Raw genomic sequence first — 16,212 nt, 5'->3', positions numbered from 1 at the left:
TGTGATGTGATATCATGCAACCCACCTAGAACCTTTGCAATCCAGTGGAGCAGAGCCTTCCTACCTCTATTACTGTTATTACCCAGTTTGTTTTATCATTGTGTCCAATTGTAAAGCGCAACAGAATTTGCTACGCTATAAAAGAAACTGTTAATAAATAAAATAAATTTACTAAGACATAAAATTTTTTTAAAGGATTTAAAAAATCATCTGTTAGTAAATGTGTGATTTAGAACCTTAAACACAAAATCGATCAAAAATCGACCCAACATCGACTTGTAGTATGTATACCCCTGTGTGACAATACTGAAAACTGAAGAAAAGGTAGAAAATAAAATCAAACGTCTGATTGGGTGCTATGAACAACAGAAACATTTCTTCAGTTACCTATAGAACAGCTAAATGTACCCCAATGTGTTTAAAACTGAACCTTTGTTGGTCACATCTCTTCCTTTTATACACAGTGTAGTGCCATTCCTGCAAGTGGTAGTTGTACACTGCACAAAGTGGTGACTCTTGTGTGGGGCATTAGCCTTATGTACTGTATATTAATTTAACTGAAACCTATCTTTATCATATGCTATGCTTTATCATATGCTAATAGATGTAGAAGACAAAGGCTGATCATGATGTCTGTCTATGGTCTATTCTACTGCTATTGCAGTTTCCACGTCGGTTATTTACAATGATGCCATTTGTCCAGTCACGATACACCTGCACCACAGCAGCATGTGAACAGTTCACAAACTGCGCTGTTTCAGAAATACTGCCACCCTTGGCCAGAAAGCTAATATTCATCCCTTTTTGCATCTCGGATAAATCTCCCCTTTTACCCATGACAGCAACGAGTCATATGTGTGCAGACGGCCTATCGCACATCAAGTCAGTGCATGACACATGCCATACTTCATGGGATACGTGCTGCTGACATCAAATGGAGGTGGTTATAATGTTGTGACTCAATCGTGTATATGTATATATTTTAGACTAAGGTACTATCCACGGGCCGCTAATTCTGTTTCATGGCTCTCTATTGGGGACACTGAGGCAGTGGACCTGAACTCCAATGCAAGATGAAAAATAAGGTCAAGAATTCTCAGGAATCCAGAAAAATGATGGTATACCCTGCAGTAGCAACATCTCTCCATAGAGATCACTAATCTCCATGTCACATTCCATAACTCCTCCATTCAGCCAAACATAACTGAACAGAAGCCAATGCAGATTAATTTACAATATGTACAGGACATACTTTATCTGGGGTTACATTCAACTTTGGCCAAAACACTCAATGTTGTTGGGATTTTTAACATAAATGGCACAACAGTGGTAGAAACAAGAATACTCAAATAAGGAACTGAAGCAAGTATATATGGGCAACCATAGTTTTACTTATAATGCAATTAAATATTAGATTCCATTACCTGTTCAATACTTGGCTTCTCAAATGGTGGGCTCTCCAATGATCCTTCCACCACAGGTTTCCCCATCTGTAGAATACACTTTCTTAAAAGCTTCATGTAAGAAAGGAGACAGATAAAAACAAAAATCTGTCAGTATTTTCTCTGTGATGACTATTGACTTGGGCTAATGCTGTCTGTTAATTCACCATGGACATGATTGAGTACATATTGGCCATAGATGCCTATGCATTACATACATGTTAATTGTGCGACTGTCCCCTATCCAAATACCTGGTTTCATACTCATTATCTCAATCTGGGAGCACTTGCAACAGCTTATTCTTGGTGTGAATGATACGCCTGAAACAGATGTATTCACACTGATCTTTGTCTACGTAAGTTTGCCCCATTACAGCGCAGTTACACCTCTTCAGTGGTAAATTGAAATGCGACTGAAATGCGTACAACCCTGCAACACCTGTATTTGTGTCCGACTGGTTGTGGAGCATTTGCAGTGACAAATCAAACAAAATACGCTCTGCAAACAGGCGTACGTCAACTACATCAGGATCTATGCCTCTAGAACAGCCTTCCACAAAAGTTAGTCTCACCTGGTGATATTCTTGCTTACTGCCTCAACGTAGTGAAAACAATAGGTCATTGAGACTAAAGGGAGAAAAAAATCGACCTTGTTCATACAGTACAGTAGCTGCAGTTTCAACAATAAATCTGTAAAGCTGTAAAACACATTGTTTAAAATGGTATCCGGACCCTGGGTCGACACCACTTAGGCGACACCCATTAGGTCGACATTAGTTTTTCAAATTTTTTTCCCCACTTTTTCATACTTAACGATCCACGTGGACTACGATTAGAAATGGTTACCTGTGCCGAGCGCAGCGGTAGTGGAGCGAGGCACCTTGCCTGAAGCATGGTGCACTAATTGGGGTTCCTATTCACTTTACAAAGAAAACTACACCAAAAAGACATGAAAAACTCATGTTGACCTATTTCTAGTGTCGACCTAGCCACTGTCGACCAACAGGTGTCGACCTAGACACTGTCGACCCCGAATACCATACCCGTTCAAAATATTATCCTATCCCCTTCTTATAGCTAGGTTTTGACATAAACTAAAGTTTAATCTAAAGTTTTACATATTGGGAGGCTAAGGCACACAACCTATTGAGCCATAAATCCTACCCCATATACTAGCCACACCTGTTACTGGGACCATTCTGTAGCATCACTGGTCCTTAGCTGATAAAAGAAAACAGACATACACGCTTAGTGTTCACTCTAGAATCCGGGCAGGGCAGGGCGCTGGATCTAGAGGGGCATTAGCGTGCGCGTGCACCAAAAAGGGGGCGCGGCCATGCACAATAGGGGGCGGGGTCATTGTGGGTAATAAAAGTGGGCGTGGGCGGCCGGCGGCGTCACTGGGCTTCCCCCAAGCGTTCTCTCAGCGTGAATGGATGACGCTGTAAGGGCAGGAAGCGGGCGGCAGTTTTAGCAGGGCGCCGCAGAAAGGGCAGGGCGGGTTTTGTCCTTAAAAAATCTGGCAGGGCGCGGCGCCCTGCTAAAACTGCCTAGCGTGGACACTACACGCTGTGCAGGCAGGGTAAGGGCTGCCTCTCAGTCTCTGCCACCTTTAGGCACACGTCAATCACAGTCTAGTGCTAAACTGTGCCATGCATGTATATTTAGGTCACCATTTAACCTTCCCTGAACTGCATATAGTACCTTAAATAGATAGAAATACACTTGTTTAGTATCAGCATCTTCTTCTTTGTGTACACAAGTAAAAAGATATTCCACATCTAGTACAATCCCCAGGAGTCTATTAATTTCCTCTTCTGACACATTTTCTAAATGGGAAACATGTGAAGCTGAAAGAAAGCAAGATTGGAACAGAACAGACTTTTAATATTATGCTGAAAATGTGCCTTTTATGTTTTTTTACACAAAAAGAAACTATCCATTACACCTTGCAAATTATTTTGTTGCAGTAAAGTACTTTGAAGTATGGTATGTTTTAAACCGTAAAAGCAAAACATCCACAATAACAATAATGGTTGGAAAATACTGTTTTTAACAAATGTATTCAGCACAGTTAAAATAAACAGTATATAAGCATAAGATTTAAAATAATTGCCAGTTTAACTATTATGGGGAGATTCAATTCTAAGTGATGGGAAAGTGCACTGCCGTAACAGTTGCTGCCACTAACATCACTAATTTTCCCTAACACCCCATAAAGGTGAACAGAAAAATGAAGATGTTGGTGTGCTGTATTCTTCCATGAAGCATGCAACCAAATGCTGTGGTGCAGAGAATCGAGTCTCCCCCCTTACCAAATATAGGAATTGCTGAAATGGCCCAGGAGACTGATTTCTCCCGGCACAATCTCAGAAATAAGCAACACATGCTTGCTGCCAGGAAGAGGCTGCAAATAAAATGTTAGATTTAGTGCGCTATCCTGGGGAAAAGAGGTCACTGAGGAACCCAGGTAATCAGATGTGCAAAGGCACAAGCTGAGGAGAAAATGGCCCAGTCAGTGGGTAAAGGAGGCAAAACTTTTTTTAGGTATATAAGCGAAAAAAGAAAAACAAAAGGCGGAATTATAAAACTAAAGACGGACACTGGGAATCTTGTTGAGGGAGACAATTTAATAGCAGATCATCTTAATGATTATTTTTGCTCAGTATTTACTACTGAAAGAGAGGGGAAGGGGCCACAGTTAAGTTGCAGGGATATTCAGGAAAATGAAACAAGTACATTTACAGAGGAGAAGGTCCTAACAGAACTCTCAAAGCTGAAAGTGGACAAATCTATGGGGCCAGATGGGATACATCCAAGGATACTAAAAGAACTTAAAGAGGTGCTGGTAGCACCATTGACAGAATTATTCAACCAGTCATTAGCTACAGGAGAAATTCCAGGGGACTGGAAAAGAGCAAACGTAGTCCCACTGCACAAAAGTGGAAGCAAGGAAGAGGCAAACAACTACAGACCAGTGAGTCTTACATCAGTAGTAGGGAAATTGATGGAAACACTCTTAAAAGAAAGAGTTGTAGATCATCTCAAATCCGGCAATTTACTGGATCCCAAACAGCATGGATTCACTGGGGGAAGATCATGTCAAACAAATCTTATTGACTTTTTTGATTGTGTGACTAAAGTGATGGATAAAGGTGGAGCCATGGATATAGCTTATCTTGACTTTAGTAAGGCTTTTGACACAGTTCCACATCGCAGACTGCTAAATAAACTTGAAAGTTTGGGATTGGATATTAGGATTATTGAATGGATAAGATCTTGGTTGAAGGATAGAAAACAGAGAGTTGTGGTAAATGGAGTGCATTCACAGGAGGGAAATGTTACCAGTGGAGTACCCCAGGGATCTGTACTTGGACCAGTGCTTTTCAATATCTTTATTGGTGACATTGCAAATGGGATTAAAGGGAAAGTATGCCTTTTTGCAGATGACACAAAGGTATGCAACAGGGTAGACACACCAGGTGGGGTAAAACAAATGATTGAGGATCTAGGTAGACTAGAGGAATGGTCAAGAGTCTGGCAATTACAGTTTAATGCCAAAAAATGCAAAATCATGCACTTGGGTCTCAAAAATCCTAAAGCTAAATACAGTATTAATGGCACTATACTGGAAACTACTGAGGAGGAAAGGGATCTAGGAGTCACTATTTCAGATGACTTAAAGGCAGGTAAGCAATGTAACAAGGCAATGAGGAAGGCTAGTCAGATGCTTGGCTGCATTGGGAGAGGAATCAGCAGCAGAAAGAAAGAAGTAATAATGCCACTGTATAGGTCATTGGTACGGCCTCATCTAGAATACTGTATTCAGTTCTGGAGGCCATATCTTCAAAAGGATATTAATACATTAGAAACTGTACAAAGGAGGGCAACTAAAATGGTGCATGGCCTACATCACAAAACATACCCAGAAAGACTAAGAAATCTCAATATGTATAGTTTGGAGCAGAGAAGAGAAAGGGGGGACATGATAGAAACTTTCAAATATATGAAGGGTTTTAACAAAGTCCAGGAGGGAAACATTCTCCAAATGAAGAGAAGCAATAGGACACGAGGACATGCACTGAGACTGGAGGGGGGGAGGTTCAGGGGAAATTTGCGGAAAAATTATTTCACAGAAAGGGTAGTGGACAAGTGGAATAGCCTCCCATCAGAGGTGGTAGAGGCTAAGACAGTAGAGCAATTTAAACATGCATGGGATAGACATAAGGATATCCTTACAAAGAAATAAGGAACAAATAAGGTTAGTGATAAAAAAAAAATAATATATAAAAAAAAAAAAGGGGCAGACTAGATGGGCCAAGTGGTTCTTATCTGCCGACAAATTCTATGTTTCTATGTTTCTATGTAACCCGGTGTTTTGTTCTCTGCATAGTGTACAACCACTGGACCTGGTAACAAACCCTCTTCAAACCAGTACATTGTCCATTACAAGTAAGATCAGGGCTGGATTAAGGGCCACATGAGCATGGAGCTGAAAATGTTCAAGGACCTATCCTGAGAAGGTGACAAGCTGTGACCAGTGCTTTGTTGGTGTGGCTAAAGCCATGTGAGCGTATACACCCTATACACTATATGCCCCAATGTCTCCCTAAATACATAGTACCCGTAGTTCTCAAACTGTGTGCCGTGGCATCCTGTGGTGCCTTGGGACACTTGCAGGGGTGCCTTGGATTTGTGGTCCAGAACCAATTCAAATTATTTATGGTCAATGTGATAGGCAAAACCAGTGCTGGTGGCAGTCAATCATAGAATACGTGGACAAACAGAAGCAAATCTTGTCCCTCACCACATAACTGAACCTAAGGATTACATAAAAACACAGTTTACTTAATTTAAGATTTTTCTAAATTTCTCAATAAGAAACGTTTGGCCTAGGGATGCCGTGAAAAAAATTCTGAAGCATTGAAAAATTGGATAATTTTGTGAAAAAACTACAAAAACAATTTTTATACTTATCATTTATGATTGTTTGGCCAGCTATGAATCTGGACATCCTCTTGTTCCCAGCATGATGGGCCTATTTTTATGTGGAGGCTTGGAGCTGGAGCTCTAACCGCCCCGTTGTTAATCTGGCCCTGAGTAAGATCCAATGGGTCATATGATCAATCTCTATCTACTCCATCACTTTAACCAGGGCCATAACTAGGGCTGTACAAGAGTGGCAGAAACCCAGAATGCAAACCTGAAAAGAGGGTGCAGGGAATTAATATTTTAGTTTATTCTGGTCGCAATTGAGGCTTCAGGGACATTAACTTTCCTTCTTGCCCCATGCACTACAATGTCTAGTTATGGCTCAATCTTTAACATCACTCCCTCTACTTAAAAAAGCCTAAAAAGGCCACACAAGTTTGAATATTGTTGAACATGTTTTTATGCCTTTCAGCAGTTTGGCCAAGTGACCACATGAAAAGGGCTCAATCAATCCAGTCAGCAAATGACCTACCAATGACACACATTATAGTCAGCAGCCAAATGTTTTTGTACCAACAGTCCAACTATATCCCCAGAAATATGTACGATTCAGGGCACATGTTTTGAGGCAAAAAATAAGAATTTACTTACCGATAATTCTATTTCTCGTAGTCCGTAGTGGATGCTGGGGACTCCGTAAGGACCATGGGGAATAGCGGCTCCGCAGGAGACTGGGCACAAAAGTAAAGCTTTAGAACTACCTGGTGTGCACTGGCTCCTCCCCCTATGACCCTCCTCCAAGCCTCAGTTAGGATACTGTGCCCGGACGAGCGTACACAATAAGGAAGGATTTTGAATCCCGGGTAAGACTCATACCAGCCACACCAATCACACCGTACAACTCGTGATCTAAACCCAGTTAACAGCATGATAACAGAGGAGCCTCTAGAAAAGATGGCTCACTACAGCAATAACCCGATTTTTTGGTAACAATAACTATGTACCAGTATTGCAGACAATCCGCACTTGGGATGGGCGCCCAGCATCCACTACGGACTACGGGAAATAGAATTATCGGTAAGTAAATTCTTATTTTCTCTAACGTCCTAAGTGGATGCTGGGGACTCCGTAAGGACCATGGGGATTATACCAAAGCTCCCAAATGGGCGGGAGAGTGCGGATGACTCTGCAGCACCAAATGAGAGAACTCCAGGTCCTCCTCAGCCAGGGTATCAATTTTGTAGAATTTTACAAACGTATTTGCTCCTGACCAAGTAGCTGCTCGGCAAAGTTGTAAAGCCGAGACCCCTCGGGCAGCCGCCCAAGATGAGCCCATCTTCCTTGTGGAGTGGGCATTTACAGATTTTTGGCTGTGGCAGGCCTGCCACAGAATGTGCTAGCTGAATTGTACTACAAATCCAACGAGCAATAGTCTGCTTAGAAGCAGGAGCACCCAGCTTGTTGGGTGCATACAGGATAAACAGCGAGTCAGATTTTCTGACTCCAGCCGTCCTGGAAACATATATTTTCAGGGCCCTGACAACGTCTAGCAACTTGGAGTCCTCCAAGTCCCTAGTAGCCGCAGGCACCACAATAGGTTGGTTCAGGTGAAACGCTGAAACCACCTTAGGGAGAAACTGAGGACGAGTCCTCAATTCCGCCCTGTCCGAATGGAAAATCAGATAAGGGCTTTTACAGGATAAAGCCGCCAATTCTGACACGCGCCTGGCCCAGGCCAGGGCCAACAGCATGACCACTTTCCATGTGAGATATTTTAACTCCACAGATTTAAGTGGTTCAAAGCAATGTGACTTTTGGAACCCAAAAACTACATTGAGATCCCAAGGTGCCCCTGGAGGCACAAAAGGAGGCTGTATATGCAGTACCCCTTTTACAACGTCTGAACTTCAGGGACTGAAGCTAGTTCTTTTTGGAAGAAAATTGACAGGGCCGAAATTTGAACCTTAATGGACCCCAATTTCAGGCCCATAGACACTCCTGTTTGCAGGAAATGTAGGAATCGACCCAGTTGAATTTCCTCCGTCAGGCCTTACTGGCCTCGCACCACGCAACATATTTTCGCCAAATGCGGTGATAATGTTTTGCGGTTACATCCTTCCTGGCTTTGATCAGGATAGGGATGACTTCATCCGGAATGCCTTTTTTCCTTCAGGATCCGGCGTTCAACCGCCATGCCGTCAAACGCAGCCGCGGTAAGTCTTGGAACAGACAGGGTCCTTGCTGGAGCAGGTCCCTTCTTAGAGGTAGAGGCCACGGATCCTCCGTGAGCATCTCTTGAAGTTCCGGTTACCAAGTCCTTCTTGGCCAATCCGGAGCCACGAATATAGTGCTTACTCCTCTCCATCTTATCAATCTCAGTACCTTGGGTATGAGAGGCAGATGAGGGAACACATACACTGACTGGTACACCCACGGTGTTACCAGAGCGTCTACAGCTATTGCCTGAGGGTCCCTTGACCTGGCGCAATACCTGTCGAGTTTTTCCCAACGGTTTATAATCATGTGGAAGACTTCTGGGTGAAGTCCCCACTCTCCCAGGTGGAGGTGGTGTCTGCTGAGGAAGTCTGCTTCCCAGTTGTCCACTCCCGGAATTGCTGACAGTGCTATCACATGATTTTCCTCCCAGCGAAGAATCCTTGCAGCTTCTGCCATTGCCCTCCTGCTTCTTGTGCCACCCTGTCTGTTTACGTGGGTGACTGCCGTGATGTTGTCCGACTGGATCAACACCGGCTGACCTTGAAGCAGAGGTCTTGCTAAGCTTAGAGCATTGTAAATGGCCCTTAGCTTCAGGATATTTATGTGAAGTGATGTCTCCAGGCTTGACCATAAGCCCTGGAAATTCCTTCCCTGTGTGACTGCTCCCCAGCCTCGCAGGCTGGCATCCGTGGTCACCAGGACCCAGTCCTGAATGCCTAATCTGCGGCCCTCTAGAAGATGAGCACTCTGCAACCAACACAGGAGGGACACCCTTGTTCTTGGCGACAGGGTTATCCGCTGATGCATCTGAAGATGCGACCCGGAACATTTGTCCAGCAGGTCCCACTGGAAAGTTCTTGCGTGGAATCTGCCGAATGGGATTGCTTCGTAGGAAGCCACCATTTTACCCAGAACCCTTGTGCATTGAAGCACTGAGACTTGGCTCGGTTTTAGGAGGTTCCTGACTAGCTCGGATAACTCCCTGGCTTTCTCCTCCGGGAGAAACACCTTTTTCTGGACTGTGTCCAGGATCATCCCTAGGAAACGAAGACGAGTCGTCGGAACCAGCTGCGATTTTGGAATATTGAGAATCCAATCGTGCTGCCGCAACACTACCTGAGATAGTGCTACACCGACCTCCAACTGTTCTCTGGATCTTACCCTTATCAGGGAATCGTCCAAGTAAGGGATAACTAAAATTCCCTTCCTTCGAAGGAATATCATCATTTCGGCCATTACCTTGGTAAAGACCCGGGGTGCCGTGGACCATCCATACGGCAGCGTCTGAACTGATAGTGACAGTTCTGTACCATAAACCTGAGGCACCCTTGGGGAGAAGGGTAAATTTGGACATGAAGGTAAGCATCCTTGATGTCCCGAGACATCATGTAGTCCCCTTCTTCCAGGTTCGCAATCACTGCTCTGAGTGACTCAATCTTGAATTTGAACCTCTGTATGTAAGTGTTCAAAGATTTTAGATTTAGAATCGGTCTCACCGAGCCGTCCGGCTTCGGTACCACAACAGTGTGGAATAATACCCCGTTCCCTGTTGCAGGAGGGGTACCTTGATTATCACCTGCTGGGAATACAGCTTGTGAATGGCTTCCAAAACTGTCTCCCTGTCAGAAGGAGACATCGGTAAAGCCGACTTTAGGAAACGGCGAGGGGGAGACGTCTCGAATTCCAATTTGTACCCCTGAGATATCACCTGAAGGATCCAGGGGTCTACTTGCGAGTGAGCCCACTGCGCGCTGAAATTCATTGAGACGGGCCCCCCACCGTGCCTGATTCTGCTTGTAAAGCCCCAGCGTCATACTGAGGGCTTGGCAGAGGCGGGAGAGGGTTTCTGTTCCTAGGAACTGGCTGATTTCTGCAGCCTTTTTCCTCTCCCTCTGTCACGGGGCAGAAATGAGGAACCTTTTGCCCGCTTGTCCACGAAAAGACTGCGCCTGATAATACGGCGTCTTCTCATGTTGAGAGGCGACCTGGGGTACAAACGTGGATTTCCCAGCTGTTGCCGTGTCCACCAGGTCTGAAAGACCGACCCCAAATAACTCCTCCCCTTAATAAGGCAATACTTCCAAATGCCGTTTGAAATCCGCATCACCTGACCACTGTCGTGTCCATAACCCTCTACTGGTAGAAATGGACAACGCACTTAGACTTGATGCCAGTCGGCAAATATTCCGCTGTGCATCACGCATATATAGAAATGCATCTTTTAAATGCTCTATAGGCAAAAATATACTGTCCCTATCTAGGGTATCAATATTTTCAGTCAGGGAATCCGACCACGCCAACCCAGCACTGCACATCCAGGCTGAGGCGATTGCTGGTCGCAGTATAACACCAGTATGTGTGTAAATACATTTTAGGATACCCTCCTGCTTTCTATCAGCAGGATCCTTAAGGGCGGCCATCTCAGGAGAGGGTAGAGCCCTTACAAGCGTGTGAGCGCTTTATCCACCCTAGGGGGTGTTTCCCAACGCACCCTAACCTCTGGCGGGAAAGGATATAATGCCAATAACATTTTAGAAATTATCAGTTGTTATCGGGGGAAACCCACGCATCATCACACACCTCATTTAATTTCTCAGATTCAGGAAAACTACAGGTAGTTTTTCCTCACCGAACATAATACCCCTTTTTGGTGGTACTCGTATTATCAGAAATGTGTAAAACATTTTTCATTGCCTCCATCATGTAACGTGTGGCCCTACTGGAAGTCACATTTGTCTCTTCACCGTCGACACTGGAGTCAGTATCCGTGTCGGCGTCTATATCTGCCATCTGAGGTAACGGGCGCTTTAGAGCCCCTGACGGCCTATGAGACGTCTGGACAGGCACAAGCTGAGTAGCCGGCTGTCTCATGTCAACCACTGTCTTTTATACAGAGCTGACACTGTCACGTAATTCCTTCCAACAGTTCATCCACTCAGGTGTCGACCCCCTAGGGGGTGACATCACTATTACAGGCAATCTGCTCCGTCTCCACATCATTTTTCTCCTCATACATGTCGACACAAACGTACCGACATACAGCACACACACAGGGAATGCTCTGATAGAGGACAGGACCCCACTAGCCCTTTGGGGAGACAGAGGGAGAGTTTGCCAGCACACACCAGAGCGCTATATATATACAGGGATAACCTTATATAAGTGTTTTTCCCCTTATAGCTGCTGTATCTTTAATACTGCGCGTAATTAGTGCCCCCCCCTCTCTTTTTTAACCCTTTCTGTAGTGTAGTGACTGCAGGGGAGAGCCAGGGAGCTTCCCTCCAACGGAGCTGTGAGGGAAAATGGCGCCAGTGTGCTGAGGAGATAGGCTCCGCCCCCTTATCGGCGGCCTTATCTCCCGTTTTTCTATGTATTCTGGCAGGGGTTAAATGCATCCATATAGCCCAGGAGCTATATGTGATGCATTTTTTGCCATCCAAGGTGTTTTTATTGCGTCTCAGGGCGCCCCCCCCCCCCCCAGCGCCCTGCACCCTCAGTGACCGGAGTGTGAAGTGTGCTGAGAGCAATGGCGCACAGCTGCAGTGCTGTGCGCTACCTTGTTGAAGACAGGACGTCTTCTGCCGCCGATTTTCCGGACCTCTTCTGTCTTCTGGCTCTGTAAGGAGGCCGGCGGCGCGGCTCTGGGACCCATCCATGGCTGGGCCTGTGATCGTCCCTCTGGAGCTAATGTCCAGTAGCCTAAGAAGCCCAATCCACTCTGCACGCAGGTGAGTTCGCTTCTTCTCCCCTTAGTCCCTCGATGCAGTGAGCCTGTTGCCAGCAGGTCTCACTGAAAATAAAAAACCTAAAACTAAACTTTTAACTAAGCAGCTCAGGAGAGCCACCTAGTGTGCACCCTTCTCGTTCGGGCACAGAAATCTAGCTGAGGCTTGGAGGAGGGTCATAGGGGGAGGAGCCAGTGCACACCAGGTAGTTCTAAAGCTTTACTTTTGTGCCCAGTCTCCTGCGGAGCCGCTATTCCCCATGGTCCTTACGGAGTCCCCAGCATCCACTTAGGACGTTAGAGAAATATACTGTATTTTATACTACAATATGATTATTTCTTAAATAGAAAACCTTGATAACTATGTGATGAGCCTGTAATTTCCAACCTTTGACTTCAACAAACAGTAAAATTATAGGAAAACGTTTTGATATGGGACACCTCAATGATGTTACAATCCAAATTTTATGAGGGTGGTCTCCTCATAAAATTTGGAGTGTAACATCATTGAGTGTCAAAAATCCATTTATGCAAATAATGGAGTTTTTTTATCTTGTTTATTTTTGTTATTAAATGTAAATCTTTTTAAATATATATTGGATTTCATTCTAATTTGAATTGAATGATGAGAGATTTTTACGTATATGAGACATATGTGATGAACATATTGCACTAGTTTGTCTCTTTCTCTTCTTTATTATACTTACTTTGGATGTACCACATGTACACTACATGCAAGGTTTCTCCTGTATGAAAATACACACACAGAAATAGAGGCGTTATACTTCCAAGTTAAGTTGATTCTTTCCTCTTTTTCAAATCTTTATTATATAACTAAATTTGGATAAAGAGGCGCAAAGGGAAAGGTGTCCCATATCAAAACGTTTTCTTCAAGCCAATTCGGGGGTGAGGGATACACCACCATTGGAACACCACTCCATTGCTGCTGTTTTGGTGTGCAAATTGTGATAAGTGCGAAATTTGTTTTTTTAAGTAAAATTATAGGATTGTAGTTTGTAATCAAGTTAATGCAAAAGCATCATGACACAGAATGAGAGAACAATAGCCACTATGTCAACAATTAGGACTGTATTCCAAAAACTGTCACATTTTAGCCATACACCTGAAACTCTGTATTTAGAAATTATATATTACATACACATATATATATATATATATATATATATATATACACACACACACACACATACACTCACTTTTTCAGCAATTTAGAAAAATAAATTACTAGCACTCATGGTTAGGTAAACGTGAAAAGAGTGTTATAGTGTGGCCCAACAGCTATTTCAACAAACAAGGCGAAAGTCCTCACTCACTCACTGACTGATCACTGATTCTGTTACTTCTCAATATGTTAGGAAGATGAAATTTAACATACATAGGAAAACTACGTAATTAGAATTTTAATAAACCTCCCTTAAGGGGATAAAAAGGGAGTTGACATAATGATGTCATTACCGATGGGTGGCTTGCGTTGCGGGAACGATAACGCCCAAACGGACAATCGGATCAAAATTTGGATTGCACCTCCAGTGTGTAGAATTTAATAAACTACAAAAATGGTCCTGTCACTGTTTACCGTTCTGCTACGGGTGCTCCTCGGTCATGCCAAAAACCATGGATTAATATTTACTTACATTAAGACGTCTCAAATTTATAGCTCTACAGATTTACTAAATTTTTAACACTCATTTATATTTACAACCGTGAAAATCAAACTCCTGTGCGAAGAACGGGTAGAACAGCTAGTCAGAATATAAAACATAAAATAGATAATTGCATTAAAATATTTTTTTCATTATCCTGCCCTGCTGTTGATAATAAGAATTTACTTACCGATAATTCTATTTCTCATAGTCCGTAGTGGATGCTGGGACTCCGTCAGGACCATGGGGAATAGCGGGCTCCGCAGGAGACAGGGCACATCTAAAAAAGCTTTTAGGTCACATGGTGCGTACTGGCTCCTCCCCCTATGACCCTCCTCCAAGCCTCAGTTAGGTACTGTGCCCGGACGAGCGTACACAATAAGGAAGGATCTTGAATCCCGAGTAAGACTCATACCAGCCACACCAATCACACCGTACAACTTGTGATCTGAACCCAGTTAACAGTATGATAACACAAACGAAGTAGCCTCTGAACAGATGGCTCACAACAACAGTAATAACCCGATTTTTGTAACAATAACTATGTACAAGCATTGCAGACAATCCGCACTTGGGATGGGCGCCCAGCATCCACTACGGACTATGAGAAATAGAATTATCGGTAAGTAAATTCTTATTTTCTCTGACGTCCTAGTGGATGCTGGGACTCCGTCAGGACCATGGGGATTATACCAAAGCTCCCAAACGGGCGGGAGAGTGCGGATGACTCTGCAGCACCGAATGAGAGAACTCCAGGTCCTCTTTAGCCAGAGTATCAAATTTGTAAAATTTTACAAACGTGTTCTCCCCCGACCACGTAGCTGCTCGGCAAAGTTGTAATGCCGAGACTCCTCGGGCAGCCGCCCAGGATGAGCCCACTTTCCTTGTGGAATGGGCCTTTACAGATTTAGGCTGTGGCAGGCCTGCCACAGAATGTGCAAGTTGGATTGTACTACATATCCAACGTGCAATCGTCTGTTTAGACGCAGGAGCACCCAACTTGTTGGGTGCATACAATGTAAACAACGAGTCAGATTTTCTGACTCCAGCTGTCCTTGAAATATATATTTTTAATGCTCTGACAACGTCCAGTAACTTGGAGTCCTCCAAGTCGCTAGTAGCCGCAGGCACCACAATAGGCTGGTTCAAGTGAAATGCCGAAACCACCTTAGGGAGAAATTGAGGACGTGTCCTCAATTCTGCCCTGTCCGAATGGAATATCAGATATGGGCTTTTGTATGACAAAGCTGCCAACTCCGAAACTCTCCTGGCTGAAGCCAGGGCCAACAGCATGGTTACCTTCCATGTAAGGTATTTTAAATCTACCGATTTTAAAGGCTCAAACCAATGAGATTTGAGAAAATTTAGAACCACGTTCAAATCCCACGGTGCCACTGGAGGCACTATTGGGGGTTGTATATGTAGTACACCTTTGACAAAAGTTTGTACTTCAGGCACTGACGCCAATTCCTTCTGGAAGAAAATTGATAAGGCCGAAATTTGAACTTTAATGGACCCCAATTTGAGGCCCATAGACAATCCTGCTTGCAGGAAATGTAAGAATCGACCCAATTGAAATTCTTCCGTTGGAGCCTTCTTGGCCTCACACCACGCAACATATTTTCTCCAAATGCGGTGATAATGTTGTGCGGTCACTTCTTTCCTGGCTTTAATTAAAGTAGGAATAACTTCCTCAGGAATGCCCTTCTCTTTTAGAATCCGGCGTTCAACCGCCATGCCGTCAAACGCAGCCGCGGTAAGTCTTGGAACATACAAGGTCCCTGCTGAAGCAGATCCCTTCTTAGAGGTAGAGGCCACGGATCCTCCGTGAGCATCTCTTGAAGTTCCGGATACCAAGTTCTTCTTGGCCAGTCCGGAGCTACCAGTATTGTTCTTACTCCTCTTTTCCGTATAATTCTCAGTACCTTTGGTATGAGAGGCAGAGGAGGGAACACATACACTGACTGGTACACCCACGGTGTTACCAGAGCGTCCACAGCTATTGCCTGAGGGTCTCTTGACCTGGCGCAATACCTGTCCAATTTTTTGTTGAGGCGAGACGCCATCATGTCCACCTTTGGTTTTTCCCAACGGTTCACAATCATGTGGAAAACTTCTGGATGAAGTCCCCACTCTCCCGGGTGAAGGTCGTGTCTGCTGAGGAAATCTGCTTCCCAGTTGTCCACTCCCGGGATGAACACTGCTGACAGTGCTACGACATGATTCTCCGCCC

General features: G+C 44.2%; 1 protein-coding gene across 2 annotated transcripts in view; it reads right to left on the bottom strand.

The window, feature by feature from the left end:
* KAT2B (lysine acetyltransferase 2B) overlaps window positions 1–16,212 on the bottom strand; it is a 181,660-nt gene that overhangs the window by 74,389 nt on the left and 91,059 nt on the right. For both annotated transcript variants that reach the window (XM_063922198.1, XM_063922200.1), the window contains exons 3-4: window positions 3,147–3,292; window positions 1,425–1,514 (exon numbers count right to left, since the gene is read on the bottom strand). In XM_063922198.1, coding sequence (XP_063778268.1) covers window positions 1,425–1,514; window positions 3,147–3,292 — 236 coding nt within the window. The remainder of the gene's footprint in view (window positions 1–1,424; window positions 1,515–3,146; window positions 3,293–16,212) is intronic.

The sequence above is a fragment of the Pseudophryne corroboree genome, chromosome 5 (genome assembly GCF_028390025.1).
Source record: "Pseudophryne corroboree isolate aPseCor3 chromosome 5, aPseCor3.hap2, whole genome shotgun sequence".
In the NCBI taxonomy this organism is placed as follows: domain Eukaryota; kingdom Metazoa; phylum Chordata; class Amphibia; order Anura; family Myobatrachidae; genus Pseudophryne; species Pseudophryne corroboree.
This window is presented reverse-complemented; position numbering and strand designations above follow the sequence as displayed.